Source organism: Ochlerotatus camptorhynchus, unplaced genomic scaffold, assembly GCF_037179485.1.
Source record: "Ochlerotatus camptorhynchus isolate MF236.1 unplaced genomic scaffold, CSIRO-AGI_Acam_v1.1 ptg000033l, whole genome shotgun sequence".
Lineage (NCBI taxonomy): Eukaryota > Metazoa > Arthropoda > Insecta > Diptera > Culicidae > Ochlerotatus > Ochlerotatus camptorhynchus.
In genome coordinates, this window is record NW_027040524.1 from 1,671,173 (window position 1) to 1,698,127 (window position 26,955).

Consider the following 26,955-nt stretch of genomic DNA (forward strand, 5'->3'; position numbering starts at 1 on the left):
AACTCGGGCCGGCAGGCAATGACGGTGTAACCTTCCGGTACGTCTACCGGAACTTCACTGCGTACAAGTGATCTGTACTAAATACAGCGGGGTCCTGCTGTCCTTGACTCTCTCCTCACACTTTTTCACTGTTTCCACTCTTACTTGCGTAAATTTAGCTGGCTTGCTTTCTTGTTAAACCGTTTTCGCTGGTAGTCTTACGATCAGTCCTTATTAATTTCAAAATTGAGTGAGTCATTGGGTCACTGCTCCAGGCTGTCGGTCAGTGACCCGGCCCATTCGTCGTTCATCGCCAGTTTGTCGTGCCCGTTATGCTCAATTCAAAATGGCCATCTCCATCGCCACCCCCCATGGCCTCCGAACAGGCAGTTGTTTGTCCATCTGGTGGCGGGTTTTTACAATTTTCGGTGGGGTGGATTGTTGCGTTCTACAGTAAGCTGTCCTACCTCTGCATTCTAGGGAGTTTGACAACGGAGAAAACTGCACAACACTCACGAACATTACCTGCCATTATTTTTTTACACTTTAACGGAACTAAACAAAAAAACCACGATAATCTCAAAAATACTCGAAACAAAGACACTAGCACTTACATATGTGCTGCTGCATCGTCGGAAGATAAATGTTTGTAATATGGTCAAATATGTAATTTAAACTATATGTTTTTAAATTACTTACCACAAGTCTCGACCTCGAGTCTTCCTCTTTGAAACCGAGATACATACCACTGCTCTATGCGAACGAAGTGGAATGTCATATGATTTTACTCGATGGGTTGATTTCCTTCTTGAAAATGGTTTTCAAAGTAGCCAAATCTACTTTCAAGTTCCGTAAGAACTATTTTTGAACTTCTAAGTCTCTGATTAGTTCATGTAGAACCCTATCGGAACTTTAAAGTTGCTAAAAAGTTCATATGTACGGAACTTATTGTGAACTTACGCCGTTTGACATTTGACAGCTTGTTTTGTTTTCCGCAGAAGTTTCAGTAGCCTCGAAAAGTACGAAACAATTCGACTTAATTTCAGTAAATTTACCTGTTTTGCGACTTGTTTTATTCAGAAAATCATTAAGGTATGGTAGTGGAACGCAAACCTCAATACAATTCAATAAAATAATGTATTTTTTTTTTACTTACAGAAATACCATTCGCCGTAGTAGAAACATTGAACGCTCAAGGCTCTAAAGAGCTGTCGGTCGTTCCAGATCAATGGCTGCGGAAATCAAAAAGTGGACACATTTTGTTCTGGCCAAACGCAAACAGTGTCGCAGAACAAGATGAATTGATCCGTGACGAAAACAGCTACCCAAAAAGGTCATGACTGAAGTTCGGATGTACGGTGAGACGAAATCCTATATTGTCGCGCTATGTTAAATTCTCATTTGATGACGGTCGAAGCGCGCCGCTCATAAACGCGCTGCGGGGTTATACCGAAGACAACAAATCAAGAAGACTGGCAACTCTTCCATTTTCTCATACGAACGCTATGAAACTAAAACCCTACAGTAAAAGTATGGACGACTGTCACCACAAAACTGAAAAAAGCTGTTCCAATCGAGCAAAGCGGTGCATTTTGACGGTTCGATTGGAACAAATTTTGACAGACGTCCATACTTTTACTGCAGGGCTTTATATGAGACAGGTACAATCGCGTCATCTGCCGCTCAAAGGTAAATGCTTCGAACGAATTTGATGGCAAAGATTACACCCTCAGGAGAAGGGTTTGTGTGTTTGCTATTTTTTCTATGCGTTGCTTCCACCTTCACTCAAGCGCAGCGCCATTGTATCTGTCGCTTGGATTCTGGCGAAGTTGCCAGTCTTCTTGTTTTTTTGTCTTCGATTATACACAGGTGTGTAACTAAGATAGTATTTTATGGCAGCAGCTTGAGGAGCGAATCATGGATAAAGAGTCGCCGTGTGTTAAATCAATGGGCGCAGTCGTACAGCCATAAACAGAAAATAGATACTATAGTCCAATTTTGAGAAATTATCCTGCCATACACAATATCATCTTTCGCTGAAGGGAAGCGTTTGTTGGAAGAATTGTCCGGAGAATCATCATCATTCACCGTAAGAGAAAACACCAAATTCGCGAAACCGATATCTTTCAGAAAATGCTTCTTCTGGAAAACACACCCGTCCCCCTAAAAACACAAGCAACCACACCACCGACCCCCGGCATCATCAAGGTAAGAGGAAGTGTTCGGGATGAAATCCTACCTCAAGTAACAACACCAACCCATCACCACCACCCGCTGCATTTGAGACAATCTCTGAACAACAGCACCCCCACCTCCACCACCACCTGATGGACCTGAATCATCGAATGAGTCGTCGTCAATCCCAATGAAATCCTCAATTTCACTGTCTTCGTCTTCAGGTTTAACTTCTTCGTATGTTACTGTATTTCTTGGAAGTCTATATCAATTTCTTTTTGGGGCTTATTACGAATGTCACTCTTCACGGTGAAAACTTGTCACTTGTCGTCACGGTAAAGTGATTCCCATTTGATTTGTACGGCAAACACGGCTCTTATTATGAGTATTACTTCCTTAACACCGTGTAGTGACACCCGTAATAAAGCGATTTGTGTCGGATTATGTTTAGATGTGGTAGGCTGTTGATTTCCTGTAAAGTAAAAAAGGGTATTTACCTAGGTATAAAGGGCGAACACGAAATTATTGCGACACATTTAACAGGGCATAACTTTTTTACCATTGGGTAAAAATCAACCAAATTTTGCACAGTTTCTCATTGATGTGTATTGTGTACATGCTGTCAAACTCGAAGTCGTGTTTTTCGATTCAACGAAAATGGAGGTGAACCAACGCGAGTTGAGAGAACAAATTCTTTCCAAACACCTGGAATTTCCTGACCTGTCGCACCGGCAGTTGGGAAAAATGTTGAACATTCACCATTCAACCGTCTCCAGAGTGTTGAAGCGGTTCCAGGAGCGGTTGACGTTGGACCACGGCAAAGGAGCTGGAAGAAAACCGGGACCGGAGAACAAAAAGACGGAGGGAAAGGTGAAGCGGATGATTAAAGCAAATCCCAACGTCTCAAGCCGTGATTTGGCTAAAAAGATCGGCATGTCGCAGAGCTAATGCAAAGAAGAGAGCTGGACTACATACATACAAGGTACAGAACTTCCCAAACCGCGATGAGCGGCAACAATCGACGGCTAAAACTCGGGCACGGAAGCTCTACGAGAAGATGCTGACAAAATATGGCTGCTGTGTGATGGACGACGAAACGTATATAAAAGCCGATTTTAAGCAAATTCCGGGGTTGGAGTTGTTTACCGGCAAGAGCAAGTTCGATGTGGACGACAAATTTAAGAAGAAGAAAATGTCGAAGTTCGCCTCCAAATATCTCATTTGGTAGGCCATCTGCTCTTGCGGACTGAGGAGTGAGCCTTTCGTGACAAAGGGCACAGTAAATGGCGAGATCTACAAATCTGAGTGCCTCGAGAAGCGCCTTTTGCCGTTCTTGCAGCAGCACGACGAAGCTCCGCTATTTTGGCCAGATTTGGCATCATGCCACTATTCTAAAAGTGTCCTGGAGTGGTATGAGGCCAATTCTGTCCATTTTGTTCCAAAGGACATGAATCCGCCAAACTGTCCGGAGCTGCGCCCGGTGGAGCAGTACTGGGCAATAATGAAGCGGGAACTTCAGAAGAGCAAGAAGACAGTCAAAGACGGGAAGGACATGTTAAGAAAATGGAAAAAAAAACTGAGAAACTGGTACCGGATGACACTGTAAAGACTTTGATGGAGGGCATCAAGCGAAAATGCGTTCAATTTTACACTCAAGGCTCCATCGATTAACTTTTCTTTTGATTTTTGAAGTAAATATATGTATAAAACTACCCTAAAATTTTGGTTTGATTTGGTTTGGTTTGGTTTGGTTTAATTTGGTTTGGCATGACATTTTCGGTGTCGCAATAATTTCGTGTTCGCCCTTTATGCTATTAAAAAAAACTTTCAAGACAATATATTACCATAGAGGTAACTCTAAGACCAGGAGGTCCCGAATAAGCGAGCTCAACTTTTTGGTTCAGCTCTGGTAATATCTTCGGTCCCAAGCTAATCGATTCACCCCTCGAAACATAGGAAAATCCACTAAGGGGTCGTCCATTAATTATGTCATACATTTAGGGAGGAGGGGGGGTTTTGAAAACTGTGACGAGCCATACAAAAAAAATTAAGGTTCATACAAAAAATGTGACAAAGGGGGAGGGGGGGTTGAAAATGGTCCAAATTTGCGTGACATAATTAATGAACCATCCCTAACCCCTCATTTTATCTGTCAAACTTTCATAGCGAATCAAAACAAACATATTGTAGTACTGGAATTTATACTAGAATGGGGTACGTTAGTCGATTTGCTTGGGACCAATAGGCTAGTCAACTAGTGAGCCAATTTAAAATCGTTAGTTTCGTATTGATTGTTGATATTACCTGGCAGCTTTGTTTTCCGATTCCCATTTCGCCAACAGTTTATTGTAAAATAATAAAATAAGCAATTTTTTGTAGTTTTCGAAAATTCCATTTTACGCTTTTGTACGTATAGTAAGCTTGGAACTTCTTTTTCTTCTTTCCATTATTTAACGTCGGTCTCTGTTCCGCAATCTAGTGCCAATTAAAGAGCCAAAATTTATAAAGAGACGACTTGTCAAAATTGGAACAATCGATAATCTGTCAAAGTCATAGGAAAATTTATTCCAATCGAGCAGAAGACCTGTCAAATGGATAAGATGTCGTCTCTTTATGAATTCAAGCTCTTTAGTACCAATCACCGACGGACATCGATTGCCATCCATTGACGGCAATCGAATGTGCAGGAAGGAAGCTTCCACACATGCGGAAGATATCGCACCAATTCAACACACATGGGCCGATGATTTTGCATAGGGTTGACGCAGAATGTTCCAAATTACATGTGAGTTTGATGCAAGCAGGTAAATTATTATTTTAAAGTCTAAGTCAAAAAGGACTGGTAGCCATCACTGCTGTCAAAAATAGTGATTAAGTGACCATGTTGAAGAAATAAGTGACTAAATAGTGACTGATAATTGTAAAAATAGTGACTAAAAAGTGACCCTGAATTGAATTAAAAATAAATTTTATTGAAAACTCTTAGGAATTTCTGAGGAGCACAACTCCTGTGAACTTCAAAGGAAAATTCCAAGGGCATTCTGAGAATAATTTCATAAAGATTGTGGTAGAAAACAAATTCGGATCATAAGTCGTTGGAATTTTTTTTAAATACTGAAAGACGGATATTTACAATTAAATCTGAGAATAACTCCAGGACATCTTCAAAGGAATTCGGAAAATAAATTCAGGAGAGTTAGCCAAACAAATTATGAGAAGAAATCTAAGGAATTTGTGAGTAGAAATGCCAATGAATTCTTAGGAGACTTTCAATGTGAGTAGAATTCCAAGGGAAGGAGTGAGATTCAAAAGGAAATCTGAAATGAATTCAATGAATATTCTGATAATCTTTCCAAAGGGTGTGGAGAATTTCAAGGTAATTCCGATAAAAATTAAAAGAAAATTGAATTCGGAGGATAGCTTCATCGAAATTTCCATTGAATATGAAATGAGAACTTCCCAATTTTTTCCTATGAAGTTCTCGAAATGTTTCTGAATACCACAGTCCTTCTGTGAAGTTTTCGAAGTTTATCTAAATTTCTGGAACTTTTGCGCTCCCGCCATTTTCATGGAATTAGAATGACATAATTAGTATAGTTTTATGATTTTCACTCAAGTTCTCATGATTTTTCTGAAGTTCATGAATCTTCCATTAAATTATCGACACTAATTTAAAACTTCTTCAATAGTCTAGACTTTCCGGGTGTTATTGAAACTGCCTAAACGAATTTCTTTCAAGTTCTCTAGGTTGCCCTGAATGTATCAGTATTTTTAACAACCTGCAACTTTACTGAAATAAATTTATTTGCCTTGAAGTTTGGACAATTTTCCTTAAGTATTCTAACCATTAAAAATGGTCACTTATTTTCCCTGAGCTATGCTTACCTGAAATTTCTCTAAATTTGTTTGTCCGACAAATTTTCTGATATATATATTATATATTTAAAATTCCCTGACCCTGATCAATCATAGAATTCTTGGAATACCCCATAATTCCACGGAATTTCTTGTAAGTCACTGCAAATTTGCTTAAGTTAATGAGATTATTCTGAAGCTATTTGATCGTCCTTGAAGTACTCGAAACTGCTGAATATCATGAAACTATCTAAATACTAACTTCCCTGGAATTTCTTGAAGATATTTATCGCTGCTTGCTAAAAGCTCTCGCATTTTTTTTTAAATGAATGGAACTTCGTTTATATTCTCTAATCAACTTAGCTAAACTTTCGTAGTTCTTGATATTTCCATGATATAACACCTTTAAAATACTCTAACGTTTTCCGGATGTTCATATAATTTTTATCACGTTCCAGAAGTTCTGTCGGAGCATTGTTGAAGTTTCCGGAACTTCTTTAAGGTTTCTACAATTTTCTTTAAATTATTTGAACTGCCCTTGATTCTCTGATCTCTTTTGATGTTCTCGAAGCTTCCCTAAAGCTCTCAGTTCTATTGAAGATAAATTTCCCTGAAATTCTTTGGACTTCTGTGAAGTTCCTGAAATATTTATGAAGTTTTCATAAATTATCTGATGGTCTCTGTACTTCCCTGAAATTCTCTGAACATCTTAAGGGTTCTAAATTTTCCAAAATGTACGATTATAGATATTTAAACCGTTCTAAAAAGTCTGAACTAAAGTCATGGGAACTGCTCTTAAGATCTGAAATTCCCCAAAGATCTATACATCTAGCTTTTCTGATGTGCTTAGATTTTTTTAAATTTGCAAAATACCCCTCAAGGTTTCTATATTTCTCAAGTTTGCTTAACACCTGTGATGTGCTCTGAAATTCTAGGAACTTCAAAAGTTTCTGAAAATTTTAGAATGTTAAAAGAACCGATTTGAGGATCTTAAAGCTTCCAGTAAGTTCCCCATAATTTCAGTGTGTTAACTTCCCTTATGTTCCCGCAGTTTGTTTGTGGAGCTTTACTGAAATTCTCAGAATTTCCTTTCATTCCTCAGAACTTCTTCAAAGTTCCTACAATTGTTGTGAAGTTAATGGGACTGCAATGAAGATCTTTAATATTTCATAAAGTTAATTACGAACTTGAAATAAATCATTTAATGTTTTCCTTAATTCAGGCACTTTGAAAATTTTCAATATCATGAACTTGTACATGGAATACTAAACTACAAGACATTGAATGTTTTTAGATTTTGGACTTACTCAAATTAAGTACGTTTTTTTAAACTGTGAACAGTGAAAAATTATGTTCAACATTTGATTTGATTACAAACTTGTTTCTTTAAAACTGATTGCCATGTCTAAAAACGCTTGGGTTAATTACTGTTAATCTTCCAGAAAAAGCATATTTTGAACGCATTTAAAAAAAGATTTCGGGGCTTATTACGGATGTCACTTCACGGTGAAAACTTGTCACTTGTCGTCAAGGTGAAGTGATTCCCATTTGATTTGTACGGCAACCACGGTGCTTATTCTGAGTATTTATCACTTCCTTATCACCGTGTTATGAAAACCCGTAATAAGGCCCTTAGCCAGTTATTCGTTAAAGTTCTGGGAAAACTTGGAAAACTCAGGAAATGTTATTTATAAAAATGAGTAGACAGCCAGTAGATAGAGAAAGACGATTAAACGTCACAAAGCAAATAATGATCAATATTGAAATAAATTCACGCTAAAATAGTTGAAAATAGTGACTGATTACAAGAAAAAGTGACTTTAGTGACTTGACCTTAAAAAAGAGACTTTTTAATGACTGACTTGAAAAAAGTGACCAAGTCACTAAAAAGTTACTCACTACCAGCCCTGCTAGAAGTAAACACGTGATTTTGTGACCCTTAGCGAAAATTTTGTCCATTTTGTGATATCTTCACTCCTTCTCGAGATATACGCTATAGCGATGTTTCACAGGTAACAATGTGAAGCTTAAGTGTTCTTTAAACAGTTGCCCTACAGCTGTCTACAGCAGCAGTCGATTTTTTATTTCGTTGTGAACCACACGATAGCCTGTTTTCGAGACTCGCTATTATATAGTTGCTCTTTGTTCGTTGCTAGCAGTTCGGTGCCTTTTGTTGCTACGGTGCAAGATGTGTGAAGTAAAAAACACCATCAAGTTTAGCTTCAGCCATTGTGATGCCAAACCAAACATCGGAGAGATAGTAAATTTCGCCAAAGCACTCGACGCGGATCCGGCTGAAATGGAAGCTGTTTATCGCATTGGTGAGGAAAGGGGAGTCTTCATGAAGTTCAAATCAGAGGAAGCGATGCTCCATGCTCTGACATTCAATTCGGAGGATTTAATCTTCCATTATGCGAATGGAACGACGGCAAAGGTACGCATGTCGCATGCTGGTGAATTCATTCAATATGTGCGTGTGTATGACTTGCCACCAGAGGTACCCGACAACGAGCTGGATAAAGTGCTGGGGAAATATGGGAAAATTAAACGCATCATCCGGGAGAAATTTCCAACTGATCTGTGTTTTGAGGTGTATACAGGGATACGCGGTGTATATATGGATGTGAAGAAGGAAATCCCCACGTCATTACATTTCTTCAATCGCAAAGGAAACATTTTTTATGATGGCAACAAAGACAAATGTTTTCTGTGCAAGGCGGACGGACACCGGAAGCTTTCCTGTCCCAAGCGGAATGCTCGGAAGGAACCGGAGAAGCAACTGAAGGAAAAAGGAAAGCAAAGTGAAAGAAAACAACACAGCAGCAGTACGTATGCTGGTGTAGTGGTGGAAGGTGCGTCGTTTGTCATTAGCGATCAGGAAACGGATACGGGGTTGGAGATGTTGAATGCAGATAACGAAATGGACGTGACTACCCCGACGACCGACGAGAGTAGCGGAGAGCATGCAACGGGAAACGATGTCCAGAAACAGCAGCAGCGATCACGATTCGGGTTCAATGAAAATGAGGAACAAATTCGGGAAAGAAAGAAGTTGCGTGCACGGGAGAAGATCGCTTTGTCGCCGCTTCGATCGCCACCCAGAAAAATGATATGATAAAATATATTTGTACATATTTTTCTTTTGTATTTTGAGTACCATAATTGGTATTCTATGTTACTCGGCTCCGCTAAGTTATTTTTATAACATTTGAGCCTGCCAAATAAACGAAATGAAAAAAAAAAAAAAAAAAAGTGTTCTTTAAACGATTTTAATTCAGCCGTCTCCACTCTACTCGATCCATGGCCACACGTCGCCAGCCTCGTAGTCTGCGAAGGGTCCGCAGGTCGCCTTCTACTTGGTCGATCCAGCCCGCTGCACGCCCCTTCTTGTTGTTCTTGTTGGGACGCTTTAAAATTCACCCCAGTATGTAAATAAAGGCCGCCATTTCGGATCTTAACAACCCACGAAATAATTACACAACACAAAAAGCTTCACTTTTTCTCTTTTTATTCAACTTTTTTTACGACCTTTTTCTGCTCACTGGCAAAATACGTATCGTTTCAAACGTTTGCACGATTTTATTTCATCCTACCGTTTTACACAGTAGATAAATCCTACTATACTATACATCTCTGTCTCTGGTTTTCACATTTGATTTGGGTGGATTTAGCGTTCCATCTTCGGGTCGACATTTTATAGCGCCAACAAACTCAATCCCACATCATCCACTCATATTTCCCCCCCCCAAACGATCCCATTTCCATAATCTGAAATATTCAACTTTGGCGTACCGCGAAAAAGAACACATGAAAACAAAGAAGAACGCCCTCTGCGCAGCTGTCCGATTCCGACGAACGAAAAGTGGTCAACTAACAGTGCTTGTACACTTCAAGTGGCAATAAAAAAGAAGAAGCAATTTTGATAGAAACAAAACAAACTTTTTCCTCCGATGTGTTTTAAACTTTTTTTTTTTGTTCACAAGACTTTTTGACCTTTTCTTACGGAAGTAATCTGCCTCTTACAAAAGCTATTATACATATGTGATGCAGAAAAAGGAACGAACATAAATTGGGCAAATATGGGAATGATTAATTTTCCTAGGCTTGTTGACAGCACTTGAAACGGAACACTGATGCTGTCGGAGCTACTTGAACTAACATTTCGGTCGGTTTGGGATCTGCTAACGAAAGCGTTCTTCCCTATTCATTTTTATACGAGGCGCTACTCTTCAAAAACTTCTTTCCGGCGTCCCGTCCTCTTTTGCCCGGTCTTATCTGTCCTCTTCTTGCCCTGGCATTTTTAAACCGATTTACAAAAATTGAGATAGAATTCACCTCTCCAAACAAAACGCATCTTTCCTTGATCTTATTTTTTTGAGGATTTTTTACTTTCTTATTATTTTTTTTTTTTGGTTCGTATAACGAAAGCTGCCCGCCGGGCAGACATGAACACTACCGTAACTGCAAACTGCGACGTATTGATTCTTGATTTCGCGGATTCATTTTCTTCATTTGCTTCCGTGCACTAGAGCGGCTTTCGTCAGACGGTTTTCCTACTTTTGTTTACTTTTTTTTGTTTTAAACTTTTTCTGTTTTTAATACTTTTTTTTTGTTTTTTGTTTTACTTTTCTTCATTCCTCTCCTACTCCTTCATTCTTGACTCGAGCGCTTCCTTCTTCTTCTTCTTGACCATCTTCATCTTCCCTTGTTCATATAAATTAAATCTAAAAATATATCTTTAATTAGTTTTCTTAAGTTTTGCTTCACTCTTTTTTTTTGTAATAATAATTTAAATTTCTTAATTTTCACAGCCGTGTTTTTTCATCTCTAATATAAATCTTTTTTTTTTTTTCGTTTTAAAAATGAACCCTTAAAAAGTGTATTCATTTCGTGTTTGCAAACTTTGTCTTTGTTTCGCCCACTGAATTATTGTATCTCTTTTAGCCGTTTTCCTACTTTCTTTCTATATATTATTACTTTTAGGATCTTTCAGTTTCCTTTTTAGTCCTTTAGCTTTCTTTGTGTATGTGTAAAGCCTGCACTAGCTAGAAAGAGTATTTGATTCAAGTCTACCGAGAGTTAATACTAGAGGCGAAAGGAGAAAATATATCTGTATGTATGTATATCCGGACTGCTACTTGTTGCTGGTTTGCTAACTATGCGGGGGAAGATTCTTTCTGTAAGCAGTTTTCTGGGTTTCTATAACCATTTGGTCCCCTCACATTGAGCATCTCTCCAGGGTTGCCCCCCTTCAGTCGCAAAAAAAAATAAACGAAAAACTTTCCGCGTACGTTACGAGTGTACAAATGTACAAAACAACAAAAAACCGATGGCACAGAAAAACGTAATAATTAAAGAGATCATTTCATGATATAGCGTTCCGCCGATTTCTAGGGCCTAGAACGCGATCGGCGGAGGTCGCAAAACTGACCTTAAAATTCTAGTGACTTTCGTTAGCACTCACACAAACAGCGCACTCTATCGTTCGGGTCACACACTCGCACAATTCGACTGGCGATAAAATGAACACATTTTTGCCATTTTTGTTGACTCTGGTTAATGCCTTTTTAGTTTCATTGCTTGCAGCTAAAGTACGTGCCAGCCTGTATAACTGTTTGCTGGTTTGCCTACATTCACACATGGGGCGGGGGTGATATCGGCCACAATAGCCGATGATATGTGTAGGTGTGGTCCCCCCCGGCATCCTCACCAAACCGTGCGAGGATTAATAATGCGAACGCACACTCATCACCACCGAGTTGGTTGATTGAACGCATGGTTTAGCATTTTTTGTTTGTTTCCTTTCTTCCTAATAGTATAGTGATCAGTCTTTTGAAGCTCACCTTCTCCATCAGCAATCAGGTGAGTTGCATCGGAACGCGCAAGTCAACCGCCACAAACTGCAGCAACAAATTGGATCGCCAATGGCAGCGATCATGACGTGATTGAGAGCGCCGAAGCCACCGGTATGAACAGTGGCTCACACTCGAAGATCGAACTGAGATCGTTCGTATCCTTCAGCCGTTGCCAGCAGGTGGAAAACACGGATTTGATTTGCTCGAAAATGTCCGCATCGAACACCGACCGAGCCGTGTTGGTCAGATCGAAGGGTTCTGGAATGGGTGAACGTTAGAGATTTGCTGTCGTATTTTTGGAATTGGGAGGATGGATGATTTTCGATAGTTACCTTCTATGCACAACTGCCGCCAATGGTGAGGATCGTTTTTGTAGCTTCGCGCTACACGTGCACTTTCGATCGAAATCACCGAAGCCGTCCGTACCGAGATGGCATAGTGCGCATAACTGTAAATGAGTCAAAGTAGCATAAAGAGTTTAGATACACGCGGTTTTCAAATGGTATAATAAGAAAGTAAATTGCAAATGATTAAATGTCTTAATTGATCAACAAAAAAAAACAAATGTTTACCATTTAACATTTGCGCATACATGATTTTGGTTTAATCTATTCCATTGACAAAATTAATTCCAGTATATATTATGTACGTAAGCTATAAAATCTACGGTCGTGTTTATTGTTGTTTTACATCAACAGGCTGGATGAAGCTCCAATGATGTTAACCTTATCAACTATAGTAAAAAAAATACATTCAAGCATGGTCATAGCATAAAAAAAAACATATATCTTATAGTCAGATACTCCTGCCAGCGAAAAACAGAAGAAAACTTTCGACGAAGCGCATCACGGGAGAGATGAAAGTCGAAAACAGTTGCAACTCTGTTGAATGTTCTCTGCAGTCCGCAAATCGCACCGTATGCTCCATAAGTTGTGCGACGTAGAGGCAGCCTTAGCATAAGGTTGTTACGAAGCGGTCGGGATTGAACATTCAGGTCAATTTGCCTCAGGATAGCCTCGCAATCTGTCCTTCCTTGCAGGATATCGGCCACGGTTAGGTCACTGCTTTTGTCTCTTCTAGTCCGGAGAAGTTCTAGGTCGATTCGTAGGAAGATTTTGAGGTCATCTGCAGAGCTTCGATGATCAGATGCACGTCGTTGAAGTACAGTATAAAAATCAACTGTCCCATGTGGCTTCCCTGCGGTAAGTATACCTGATGTGGCGACGAAGCTAGCTGGTCTGCTATCTCCTATGGCAACCTTTAGTTGCCGACCGGTAAGATATGATCAAAACCAACTCAGAAGATTACCGCAGATTACCGAGTTTAGCAATCGCAATAGCATGGTTCAACTTGTCGAATGCTGCGGATAGGTCTGAATAAATAACGTCCGTTTGAAGCCGATCCGACATGCTTCCGATATACGATATGAGACACAACAGATTGGTGGTTGTAGAGCGGCCGACAGTAAGCCCATGTTGATCAGCACTCAAATACTGCTTGCAATGGGACAGCAACGGTTCCATAATCACTGGCTCGAATAGCTTCGAAACGGCACTTAACAATGTAATTCCTCGATAGTTATCCACAGCTCGTTTCCCTCCTTTTTTGTGGACGGGAAACATGTGCGCAAATTTCCAGCAAGATGGAAATATGCCACTGGAGAGAGACATTCGGAACAGGCGAAGAAGCGGAATTAACAAGCTAGCAATGTGTCTCTCCAAAAATACAGATGGAACTCCATCAGGTCCAGGATTTAAGGATGACTTGAGCAGAGTCACGGCCTTGGAAATCATCTCAGCATTAACATCAATTGCACCCAGCGTTTGATCATTTACTGGAACGTTCCTGGCAGCCAGGTTAATATGGTCGTCAGTTAGTATCTCATTAGTGAATACACTGGCAAACTTTTCGGAAAAAAAGGTGGCATATATCCTAAACGGTGGCAGCATCTTCTCCGTTGAATTCCATAGACGATGGGAGGCCGGATTCCATGCGTTGCTCGTTCACGTAGTTCCAAAAGGATTTCGGGTGTAGCTTAAGTTTGCGCTGGATGCCTCGTTGGAAACTTGAAAAGCATTCACGACTAACTCGCTGGTGATTCAGCCTCACATAATGTAGTTTCAGAGGAAGCGTGCGATACTTCGTAAATCTTCTCAATGATTGACATTAACCTACGCAGCTCTGTCGTCTGCCAGGGAGGGTGAGACACTTTGTGGTGAGTTCTTTTCGGGACGTGTCTGTCAATGACATATGCCAAGACATGTGAAAAGGTTTGCGCTGCAGCCTCAACGTCATCTGGATCAAGGCTGTTCTCCCATACCATGCAAGACAATAAATCTATGATGCTACGGTGATCAGCTTTATGGAAGTCATAAGAAACTGTAGCAGGATAATCGTCGAAATCACGCACGAGTGTGTCCTCAACAGTGACAGTTAGAGGAGGGTGATGTGGAACTAACTTAGTTAGTGCACAAGGAGCCGAGGAAATTAATGGAGCCCTGTCCTGGTGCTCACGAAGCAGAGGTCCAAACTACGATCATTTTCGTTAACTACATGGTTAATTTGAGAAAGCGTCGCTGCGCTGGGGTTGTCGAGAAGGCTAATAGCTCCTGCGTTAAATGTAGAGCTATCAGGATCTGGGTACAGGAATCCGCTATGAGATGGACTCCACGAAACGCCTGGCAGATTGAAGTCACCAAAAATGAATATCTCATCAACTGGAGTGGCACTTTCGATAACTGTGAAAACTGACCGACAGTGAGTATCGATGAGTTCATTGTCCCGGACTCGATCAGCAAAACAACAATTAACTTGCTTTCCTTGCTGATGTTCTTTCTTCTTTCGCTGATTTGCACAAATAGCATTTATTTTGTAAAACACCATAATATATTCTTCCATCCTATATGGAGCATTTTCAGCTCAAAAAACAAACAAAAAACTGACAGCTTCAGAGTGGCCTCTGCATTGGGGAATTTAAATTCCCGGTTATTTCCTGGTTTTGACCGGTTGTCTAACATATGATAACATCTTCTTTACCACCGACTGAACCTCGCCTTTCCGATTGCCAACCTATGTTATCCGATGGACTTATGGTGTATTATCAAAATGTGCGTGCCCTGCGAACTAAGATTGACGACTTATTCTTGAATTCTGTTGACCTGGCTAGATGATCGAATTCACTTAGCACAATTATTTGGCAGTATGTTCTCAGTTTTTCGCAATGACCGTAACCGGATGAACAGTGCCAAATCAGGTGCTAGTGGTGTCTTGATTGCGGTTTCCAAACGACTGAACTGCTGCCTCGATTCTGCTCCGATCAGTACTTCTCTTGAGCAGTTATTGGTAAAGATTACGACATAACACAACACTATAAGCATCGGCGTTATGTAGCTTCCTCCTGACCGTAAACCTTATTTGAGCTGCGTTAATAACCATGCCAGTTCCATTGGTGCTGTATTGTCTCGATTACATCAAAATGATCTAGCTCTGCTACTTGGCGACTACAACCAGTCTAGGTTTGTTTGGAATATTTCCGCGAATGATCATTCAACCATTGACATTCTTCGGTCGTACATACCTGCTTCCTGCTGTGCTCTTTTGGATGGTTTATTTGTTTATTTGGTTCTACATCAACAGTTTGGGTTTAGTCCTAATGATGGATTAAGCAATACTAGGAAATACAATATAGTCAAGACATAACAAGCTGCAAAGGCCGTGAAGTCCAACTTAATTCCTAATTCTTAAAAATATATCACGAAACCCTTTGTACCCTTTGTACCCCATTGATAGCACCATACGAACTATAGTTTGTACGACGAAAAGGTATCCTCCGCATTGCGTTGTTACGGAGTGCTCGTGGTTGAACGTTAACGTCGAATTGTTGTAGAATAGAAGGACAATTGATTCTGTCCTGTAGAAGAGTCTGCCACAAAAAGGGCCCTTGTCGTATCTCTTCGACTCCACAAAGGATCCAGGTGAATTAACTGGCACCGACTTTCGTAGCTTGGAAGGCAATGAGGATCCCTCCAAGGCAATCGTCGAAGGGCAAACCAGATGAATCGCCGTTGAATAGACTCTACTCTTTGTACACTGTTTTGGTAATTGGGATTCCATACAGGAGAGCAGTATTCTAACACAGGGTGGCCAGTGAATTTTTTCATTTTGAAATTCCCTGTTTTTTTCCCGGTTTTCCCGGTTCAAATCTTAAAAAATTCCCGGTTGTTAATATTCAACAAAAAACGAAATTGAACGCATTTTTAAGAACGTGCTGAAAGGAATTTAGTGAAAGGATAAAAAAAAATGATTTAAGAAGATTCCCAAGATTCTGGGCTTTACAATTTGTGTAGAGTCTGAAACTTAAACTTTTTTTTTCATAATTTGAGATTAATACAATCTTTGTGATGCAAGATTTGGAGAAAAAATAACTAAAATGTGAGATTTTGAAAAAAAAAATCACAGTATTTAAAAAAAAAATTATACTTATGAGTCGTGGAGTCATAATTGTCACGCTCTAAGAATTGGAAGCATTTTAAGAGTCATAACAAATTACAGAACAATCTATAGAATCTAGCGGACAAACCCTGGCACTTTTAGAAAAATTTAAAAGAATTCAAAGTGTTGATTTCAAACAAATATTGAGAAGGATTCCCACACAGTTTTCGAAGGAGAAGTTCGGAGCAGAATCCTTGAATTATTCTGACACAAAATTCCTACGTGATTTTGAGGAGATTTGTTTGGGGATCGTGAGGAAAATGACAGATGAATTTTAAGAAGAATTCCAAGAGAATTATGAGCAGAATTCAACAAGAAACAAAGTTCTAAGAGTGTTATGGCAATAATTTCAACCCTAGAGCGAAAAATTCATCACAGAACTGATTGCAAAAAAAATAAATGGCTGATATTAAGAAAGAAATTCTTTACAATACTCCAAGGGGTTTCTAAATAAAATTTCTAAAAATTTCTACTGTTTTGAATAGAGTTAGAAGAAATGTTTGAAAAGATTTTCAAATGAATCAAAGTCTCCGGATAGGCTCAAGGGAATTCTAAGAAGGATTCCAATTAACTTCTTACAAGTGGTTGCAAGGAAATTCCAAAAAGAATTCAACGGTAATTATTACACTGAGTGTTTTCTGGTTTATTTTAGAATAATTTCAAGGTAATTCAGAGCAGAATTCCAAGTTAATTTTGGAGTTCATATCATGAGAATTTTAACCAACGAAAAATTAAAACCCCGGTTTTTACAAACATTTGTTTCGAAAGTCCAGCATCTTCAATATTTTCTTTTAAGGACCATGCACTTTACATCTGAAATTGAAATGACAAAAATCAATTTGCAATATTGCTGAGTGATTAAATTATAAAAAACAATAAAACGGGAGACTGAAGAAAATCATGCAACTAATAGAGATATTTATTTGATAAAGGATCACTCCGTTTTAATGGTTTATTCTGAAACTCTGGTGTAAAAGTTTGTTCTTATGGTATGGTTAATTTATTTTTCCCGGTTCCCTTGCCGAATTCCCGAGTTTTTCCCGGTTTTCCCGGTTAGTTTTCAAATTCCCGGATATTTCCCGGTATTCCCGGTTTGCTGGCCACCCTGCTAACACCGACCGGACGAGGGAGCAGTAAAGCGACTTCAAACAGTAGATGTCCGTGAAACTTTTAGCTATCCTGAAAATGAAGCCGAGCGTTCTGGATGCCTTGTCGATCACGTACGAGATGTCCTGGCTGTATGTGAGTTGACAATCTAACATGACTGCCAGATCCTTAATGTGATTCACACGATGTACGTCAACGCCTTCTAGGATATAACTGAATTTAATTGGATGTTTCTTCCGTGAGAACGTGATTACTGAACATTTTGTTGGCTTTACAACCATCCGGTTCAGTTGGCACCAATTAGCAAAAGCGTTTAGTTGGAGTTGGAGAAGGTGGCAGTCAGCGATGGCTCGGATTCGGAAATAGATTTTCATGTCGTCTGCGAACGACAGAAACTAGTCGTGGACGAGGACGAAATTGACGTCGTTGAAATACACAAGAAATATCAGCGGGCCGAGGGGCTACCTTGTGGAATACCCGAAGTGGCAGGGAACGAAGGAGATCGGCAGTCGTCGATTGAAACTTCCAACTGACGATCAGATAGATAGGATGCGAACCATCGTAGGAGACTGCCGTTTATACCGAGCCTATCCAGTTTGGCGATCGCTATAGGATGGTTCAACTTGTCGAAGGCGGCTGATAGGTCAGTATAGATGACATCTGTTTGCATATGGTCTGTCATACTCTCCGTACTGTACGAGGTGAGACACAGAACGTTGGAAGTAGTCGACCAACGACCAACTCGAACAGTTTAGATATGGCACACAACGATGTGATGCCGCGATAGTTGTCGATGTTTCTTTTTCATCCCTTCCTATGCACTGGAAACATCTCAGCTGATTTCCAGCAGGAAGGAACGACCCCACTGGAGAGGGACATTTCGAACAGAAGGTAGAGAGGAGCCACCAGGCTATCGATGTGTTGCTTGAAAGACGGAAAGAACCCCGTCAGGTCCAGGCTTAAATGAAGACTTCAGTTGCGAAGCCGCCCTAGTTATCATAGCGAGGTCGATGTTGATAGCTGCCAAATATTGACCAGACATTAGAACATTACTGGCTGCTAGAGTAACGTGCTCGCCAGGTAGGTTCTCATCCGAGGATACACTCGCAAACTTCTCAACCAAGTTTGCGAGTGTATCCTCGGATGAGAACCTACCGACGCCAAATGTCCTGAGGGGATGAAACTTCTTCGCTGTTTAGTACCATAGTCGATGGAAGGCCAGATTCCTTGCGTTGCTCATTCACATATTTCCAAAAAGTTTTCGGGTGAGATCGAAGCTTCCGTTGAACATCTTGTTGATAACGCCGATAACATTGGCGACTGGTTCGGTGATACGCAGGGGCCTCCCTTAGCTCAGTCAGTAAAGGCGCAGCTACAAAGCAAGGCCATGCTGGAGGTGGCTGGGTTCGATTCCCGGTCCGGTCTAGGAATTTTTCGGGTTGGAAAATTTCTCGACTTCCCTGGGCATATAGAGTATGATTGCACTTGCCACACAATTATACTAATGCATAAATGGTACAGGCATCGAAAACTCTCAATTAATATCTGTGGAAGTGCATCTAGAACCCTAAGTTGAGAGCACGCAATAAGCTAATATGCGATATGCAATAAGCTTAAAATGCGAAGAAGAAGAAGAAGATAATGGTTCTTGAGTTGTAGGGTGTGTTACTTGGTGTATTCTCTTAGCGCGGCTCTTTTGGAAGACTTTAACATACGGAGTTCACTTGTTTGCCAAGGATGATGATTACCTTGTTTAGGAACTTTTTTCGAAACGTGTCGCTCAATGAATTAAGTCAAAATATGCGAGAGCGTTTGGGCAGCTGCATTGACATCGGCAGGGACGAGGATCCTGTGCCAGTCCAAATTCAAAAGAAGTTCACCGATACTGTCGTAGTCAGCATTTCGGAAATCTTGGGACACCTCTAGGGGGGTGTAATGACCTCAGGAAGTTGGTTGCCTTCAAGTGCAATAACTAAAGGAGGATGGTGTGGAACAGTCTTTATCAACGGAGAAACAGCCATAGACAAATGCGGAGCAGTATCCTCCCATTAACCACGTGGTTGATTTGCTTCAGAGTGGCGATACTGTAATGATCCAAAAGGCTTACAGCTACAGAGTGAAATGTAGAACGGTCGTGGTTTAATGCAAATTAATTCTGTACCAAACAGAAACTCTCGGCTGCTTGGTCTGGTGCTGGTGAACGAAGCCGTTGCACTAGAGTGCAGTGTTGCCTCGGATACATCTAGACGCCGATCATCCAGCGTTGGAAGCATTAATCAATCCATCAGCTCCTATTCTCTATGAAGACATCGCTGATCTACACAGCCCGGACTTTCGTAGAACTGACTTCGTTGCATTGAATCACTGACTGGTCCAGGTAGTCTGACAATCGCTTGACTTTTGTTCGTCCATTGATGAAGCCGTTAACTTCTTCGACGTAGTTGTGAGCCGATTAATAATGGCTTGTGTGCCTCTGAGCAGACCTGCTCCAAAACAGGCATGGTCTAATAAGCAGCTATCATTCGAAAAAGCGATTTCGATTTGAATGGTCTGAGGTTTTATTTGAACAGAGGATGATGTTTTGGAACAGTGTACCTCCCGCGAATCCAGCCCCGTGCAACCAAGCTCGGTTTTGTCTGAAGACAGCTTAAAATCGGGTTCTCGGAAAGGGTGAAAATCATATAATAGAATTGCCGAAAAGGAAACGAAATTAGCGGCTGTCACTACCGAGTGAGACGAAATTATCATGGCTACTTTCCTCGTGAGAATTTTCTTGCTTGAATGAAGTTCTCTCGTTCTTTGCTTTAACTTTTCTTTCTCTGTCCCTACGGTACGGATAAAAAGTGCCGTTTCCTAAATTTGTTTGAAAATTGTAGAGCCCTTTTTCAATTTGATTTAAAGAAATATGGACAATCACGGAGTTTTAAGACACCGGGACTTGAACATACAATTAATCAACAAATCAAAAAATAGAACTCAACAACTCAATATTGACCTGATTTTGTCAGCCCCCTATTTGAAACTCAATTTTAATGATCTACGTAACCCATGTGTTTTTCAATGGTCTTATTGCACCAAAGTATACTTTAAACATCCATCTTGAAGATGAATGAGAAAGATTTTGAATTCCAGCTATGTGAAATTATTGAAAGATAAAAGTGTGATCCCGGACAAAATCGGGTTATTACTGTAGTTGGAGAGTTCCCTGATTGATGGCAATATGTCGTGATATTTCCTGGTTTTCCAGACATTTTTAGATCCCCTGATAATTCAAGGTTTTCAAGGGTTTTCAGGTAGTTGCCACTCTGTAGTTTCAGCTTCTCAAGGAACATATAATATGCACATTCTCCAGTTGCCACATCTGTTTTAGCTATTCCGTTACATAGTGGTACTTTTTAACTTCAAATCGTTAACATAGACAGGACATAATCCCGATCCAACAGTATTTTTTTTTTTTTCCTTTGGTTTTTTTTTCCGTCGATCTTGTTTTCCGTGCTGAGCACCAATGCTACCGACGTGCCAGGAAGGCAGCTCCCACACCTGGACCCTACCTATCGACCCATCAACTCATGAACCGGGGACCAACGGCTTTACTTCCCATCCGAAGGAAGGCGTGATCAGAGATGTTATGCCTCAGAACATCCCGGCGGCGCCGACTGGGATTGAACCCAGGCCTGCTGGGGTGAGAGGTAATCACGCTTACCACTACACCACCGGCGCCAATGATCCAACAGTACTCCGACATCGATGAGAGTTACCCGTTTAATCCATTAAAATACGGTAAAATTTGTCGCATATCACAATTGGCAATTCAAAGGAAAATTGGCTCCCGGTTTCAAGAGTTGACATTAGTGACGCCTAAGCACCTTAATCGTCGTTTAGAGATCCTGTCGTCGCCCAAAACTCACTCATTTGCCAGTTAATATCTTCATTCATGTATATACTTACTCAAAGTTGGCATAATACTCCAAGAACTGCACGAAAAGCTCGCCCAAAGATGCGGAATTATCGTTTTTGTAAGGTTCCACCGTTTCCGTAAGATCCAACGTGCTGATATCTGACATTCGCTGCAATAGAAATCAATATGCTATCAAAACATTCCACAACCCCTCGCATCAGAAGCACCATACCAGAAACTTATCCGGATACATTGCATGCAAGCAGGGCAATATCGGAGGGCTCACTCCGTACTGCAGAAAATGGATCACCATAAGTACAAGCGAGTAGCTAGAAATGGTCATATTCTTCGCATCGTTAATATTGTGATGCTGGGCCCACAGTTTGACGACCAATGTCAACGGTCGCAGGCGCCAATCCACTGTAAATAGACAAAAAAATTATCAATTATTAAACAACCAACCACCTTCATGACGGACACTTACTTTGCGAATACAGATACAGCAGGTGGGTGTTTCGGATGCCAACGCAATTGTTGTAGTTCAAGTCCACAACGATCGAGTTGATGGAATCTCGGAACCTCAGAATCGGCACCTTGGCTTGGATGACACTGAATTCCTCGAAGTACGTGCTTATGTTCATAAAGTAGTTCTTCAGTTGACCCAACTGGACCAGTGCTTCCCCTCGCATATCGAACGAAACGTTGTTGGTTCGGCATACCAAGCACATATCCACATCGGAACTGTCAGAAGCGAACCCGGAGATGGTACTACCAACCAGATACAGACTGAAACGCGGAAATGTCACCCTAATGCACATGAACAGATACCTCCAGAGATGGATCTTCTGGACGAACTTGTCCTGCGTTTGCTGAGCGGCGGCGAATTTCTCCCAAATGGCTGTCGACAGTGGACCGTACTTGCTTCCACTCGGTGCCAATTCAGCCGGTGGCGAAGTTAGTTCTACCAGGTGAGCTCGAGCCAAAAACCGATCAGCCGGTGTGTGCATATTGACACCATCGAAAGGATACATAAATGGCCCATTGGCGATCGGGCTTACGGGCGCAGCTGGCATTGGTTGTGAAGCTGCTGGGGATGTGGCGGCATTAGCGGCTGGTTGCTGAGCATTCCGGTTAGATGCCGTCGGACTGGATTGTTGACTAGAAGCTGTTGTACTGCCGGAAACACTTACACTTGGTGGTCGGTTTGCTTTTTGGAAAGCGGCATGCGGAACAGGTGATGTGCGACCGGAGTAGCTGAAAGTGATGAATGTGTTTTTTTGGAATTTGAGCATTCGAATGCCTAGTATTCAAAGGACTTACCGTTTCTTCGGATGTCCGCTCTGCATCGAGTGAACCTCGTTGGGCGGCACCGTAGACGCTGGAGCACTTCCATAACCACTGCTTCCACCGTGACTAGCAATGCTGCTATTACTGTTGTTGGAACTGGTCGATGCCGCTCCCGAGCTTTCGTTTCCCGTTGGCAGAGCCAGTTCCAGCGAGTTGTCACTGCCGTAGTGCGAGCTTGGCTGACTTCGTTGCTGCTTTTGTTGGTGAGAGTGCGGTGGTTGTTGTTGTACTTGATGATGCTGCTTTCCAGTAAATAGTTCACTGAACATTGGCATGGATTGCGTTCCGATCATAGAGCGAGGTGTACTGATGGGTGAATCCGGTGGATTGGGACTAGTACTCGCACTGACTGCCGTCAGGTTCTGATGTGAACCGTGATAACTCTGACTTCGCAAAAAGAAATCTGTCATTTGAGCAGTCATTGCCGTAGGTGTGTTGTTGGCGGACGCAGACGATGACGGCATCGAACAATAGTCCGAGGTGAGCGGCGGAAAAGTGGCTGTCGATGAAACACCCGAAGAAGTGGACGAGGAAGACCGGTAAACCTGACCACCGTTGGTGTACTTTCGATGTCGGTAGGTGTTACTTTTGTAGCTAGAGGAATGTGAAGAGTCGGATTCGTAGCCCTGTCCATTTCCGCAGTCCAGTTCCAAACTGAGATTCTGCGCAGCTGACGCCGAGATGGTGGAAGAATCCGTCGACGGAATCGACACCATCGAGGACGAGGAAGACGAAGAACTCGGAACGGTGCCCGATTTCTTGTGTTTGTTTACGGCTTCTTCGATTCCACTGTCGGAACGTTCATCTTGAAGTGCACTCCGGGTGGGAACAGTCGTTTGACTTGCCTCGGTCGCTTCGATGGTGGGACTCGCCGACTGTGGACTGGGCGTAGGTGACCGGCTTGTGCTGTCATGGCTTCCGGGTGCCCGCTGACCACTGTTGTAGCCCTTGATGTAGATCAGATTGCGAAGGGCTTCCGATTGCTGTTGATTCTGGTTATGGTCATAGTGATGACCACCACCGTAGTGATTATTGTTGTAGTAGTTATAACTCTTGCGATAGCCATAATTGTAGCCGGAACCCTTGTTGCCGTATTTTCCGTGAATGATTTTCTTGCCGTTCGACCAGCTGCTGTTCCACGTTTTCTTACCGCCGCCATTTTGGAGATGTCCGCTGTTGTAAAGAAGATAAGATAGGTAAATAATTAGGACGACGGGAATTTTGAATATCTACAAGTACCGTATTCCAAGGGATTCCTGGAAAAAAATCTTTGAGAAAAACATCAAGAGCAATCTGCTTTCAAGGGAGCACTTAGGAACTTTAGATTTCACGTAAAGTCAGAGATAGTTGTGAGTAGAATTTCTAGAAAATCCTGAATTGAGTTCAAAGTAAAATTTAATTGAAACTCATAGGAATTTCTGAGGAGCAGAACGCCTGGGAACTTCGGTGGAAAATTCCAACGGTATGCTGAAGATAATTTCATGAAGCTTGGATTTTTTTTTTTTTTTGTTGCGAATGCTTAGAGGGTGAGGAGGATGCTACAAGGAGGATTACAATTAAATCTGAGAATAAATCCAGGAGATCTTCAAAGCAATTCGGAAAAGAATTCCAGGAGAGTTTGCCAAACAAATTATGAAGAGAAATCAAAGAAATTTGTGAGCAGAAGGGCGAATGATTTCATATGAGACTTTCAATGTCAGTAGAATTCCAAGCGATGGAGTGATACTCAAAAGAAATTCTGAAATGAATTCAATCAAAATCCTGAGAATCTTTCGAAAGCATTTCTTACTGAGGAGATAATTCCGAGGAAAATTAAATTCGGAGGATAGTTTCAACGAAATTTTGAGGAATATTACAATGGAATTGCGAGAAGTATTCTAAGGCTGTGTTCAATTAGGAGAATTTTCACTTAAATTTGACACTTCGAAAATAAATTATAATATTCGAAAATCCCTCTGTTGTTATCTTTTGATTTTCGAGAAACTGTTTATCAAAATTGATTCCTGATATGTCAGAAATAAATCTGGTACAATAGCAGATTTATTTGAAAATTTCCCAAGTCAAATTTAAGTGAAAATTCACCAAATGGAACATAGCCTAAGTTTATATTTCCATGTGAATTTCAAGAATAATTCCGTGGGAGCTTCGGGAGAATAACAAAGGAATGGACTATTCTGAAGTCTTCAGAACTACAAATTTCTCCTGAAGTTAATGAAACTGCCTTGAAGTTCTTTTGTAGTTTGAGAAACTAGGTTAGGATAGGTTATCTTTATTAGCGAGACTTTCAGCCAGAGGCTGGTTCATCTCTTGGTTGAGAAACTAGCTCACAATACTTCTCATCAAATGTTTTAACTTCCCTGAAACCCTAAAGTTTTTTTCAATTTTCATAACGATCATGGATCTTCTCAAAAGTTTAAACAATTCGCTTAAGTTCTCTAAACTTCCTTTAAACTTAAGTAATTTCTGTTAACGGTACTGCTCTGAGGTTCTCTGTTATTTTCTGAAGTTATCGAAACCTTTGAAGTTCTCATGAACCTCGTTGTACTGCCCTGAATTTAAATGAACTGCCCAAAAAGTGTTTAAGCTTCCGTGAACTTCTGAAATCATGTGAAGACCACAATGATCTTCTTATCTTCGCTGAAAACTTCTTAAAAATTTCCCACTGATTTTCTGAAACTAATAAAACTGAACCCTCCCTGAAATTCCCCCTATTTTGGAGCCTACTAAACAGTTTACACACTGCAAGAAGAATGATCAATCTTGAAATAAATTCACGCTAAAACTGGACAAGTTGACCGTTTCCGGAAAAAAATACCATGCCATCCAAGTGTTGATAGAAAGATCACAGCCTAAATGGGACTAAGCGTACCTGTTCAAGCGATCATGCAAATTGATGGTTCTACCCCTAAATTCCCAAGCAACGGACAGTGCCCTGCCACCGGAAAACACCGAAGAAGTTAACATATAGATTGATTCACTCACCCGCCTCCTGGCAAAGCCCGTCCGTAATTCCGATTGTGCTGCTGGTAGTTGTTGTTCTGATGGAAACCACCGCCATTGCTGAACGGTTGTTGCTGTTGATGGTGCTGCTGCTGCTGCTGGTGGTGCGGGTGATGCTGTTGATGCGTAGAATGATTGTGCTGCTGCTGCTGCTGTTGCTGGTGATGGTGGTGCTGATGATTTTGCGAATAGCAATATGCCATTCCGGAATCATTTGCACTGTTACCACCCGTCCCCGCAGCAGTTAAGGTTGTGACACTACTGCCGCCACTGGCCAAGTGATCCGAAACGCTGAAATTAGTGTACATTGGATCGGCCACACCGGAAGTCTGAAGCAACAGTTCATCACAGTTGTAAAAATTTGGATAGTGCCTTTGCAGATGCTGAAACGGTTGCTGTTGCTGCTGCTGCTGTTGTTGTTGTTGCTGTTGGTGTTGATGTATCAACTGTTGCTGTTGCAGCTGTTGGTTGAAATGATTGTAGTTAAAATGTGGATTGGCACGTAAAAGCGCGGAAGCGGCTGCCGAGGATGCATTCACAGACTGACTAGTTCCGTTAGCGGTAGACATTCGCATGCCAACGTAGTGCAAAAAGTCCAAACTATAATGCGGGGGAGTAGTGGGTGCCATTTGCTGCTGCGGTTGGCCATGATGCTGCTGCTGCTGGCCTTGTCCCGGCAGGTGCGAATGAGTGGAATGATGATGGGAAATATGATGCGGCTGTTGCTGCGGCCCGATAATCGAGTTCCGCAGTTTCCCCTGGAGCATCGCAATCGGATCCAGTGGCGTTCCGGACATGGGGTTCACGTTCGGCAGTAGCACCTTGCCAGCGTTGGCTGCCCGAGTGTTGTGCCTCGAATGATTTGTTGGTGATGTTGTTAGCACTGCCGGCGATGATGTCGACATTACTGGAGATGTCTGAGATGAATGCGAGACTGAGGACGGTAACGATGGCGATGGAATGACGGTTCCCGCGGATGATGAATGTGATGACGAAATGGTCGCTGCCGGATGACGATGGTTCGTGCTGAAGCCTCCACTCCACAGCTTGAATAGAAGAGGAGAGGGAACACACGGATGTACGATTAGATTTCTGCGTAAGCGTCGAAAGCTTTTCTCTGCCTTGTGGTCCATTTGATGAGGATGTTAATGAAACCGAAAAAAACAACACAAACAAAAACACCACGATGAAACCCAGAAGAGGCTTCCGGTTGTACTTCGTTGCAGCAGACCAAGCCTGACATTCTAG

General features: G+C 41.4%; 1 protein-coding gene across 1 annotated transcript in view; it reads right to left on the bottom strand.

Moving 5' to 3' along the window:
- Positions 1–10,726: 10,726 nt before the first annotated feature.
- LOC135708975 (poly(A) RNA polymerase gld-2 homolog B-like) overlaps positions 10,727–26,955 on the bottom strand; it is a 30,932-nt gene continuing 14,703 nt past the window's right edge. Inside the window, exons 4-10 of the mRNA XM_065231171.1 lie at positions 25,690–26,753; positions 22,681–23,880; positions 21,845–22,614; positions 21,593–21,780; positions 21,411–21,529; positions 12,197–12,312; positions 10,727–12,122 (exon numbers count right to left, since the gene is read on the bottom strand). Of these exons, the coding sequence (XP_065087243.1) occupies positions 11,944–12,122; positions 12,197–12,312; positions 21,411–21,529; positions 21,593–21,780; positions 21,845–22,614; positions 22,681–23,880; positions 25,690–26,753 (3,636 nt within the window). The 3' untranslated portion in view covers positions 10,727–11,943. The remainder of the gene's footprint in view (positions 12,123–12,196; positions 12,313–21,410; positions 21,530–21,592; positions 21,781–21,844; positions 22,615–22,680; positions 23,881–25,689; positions 26,754–26,955) is intronic.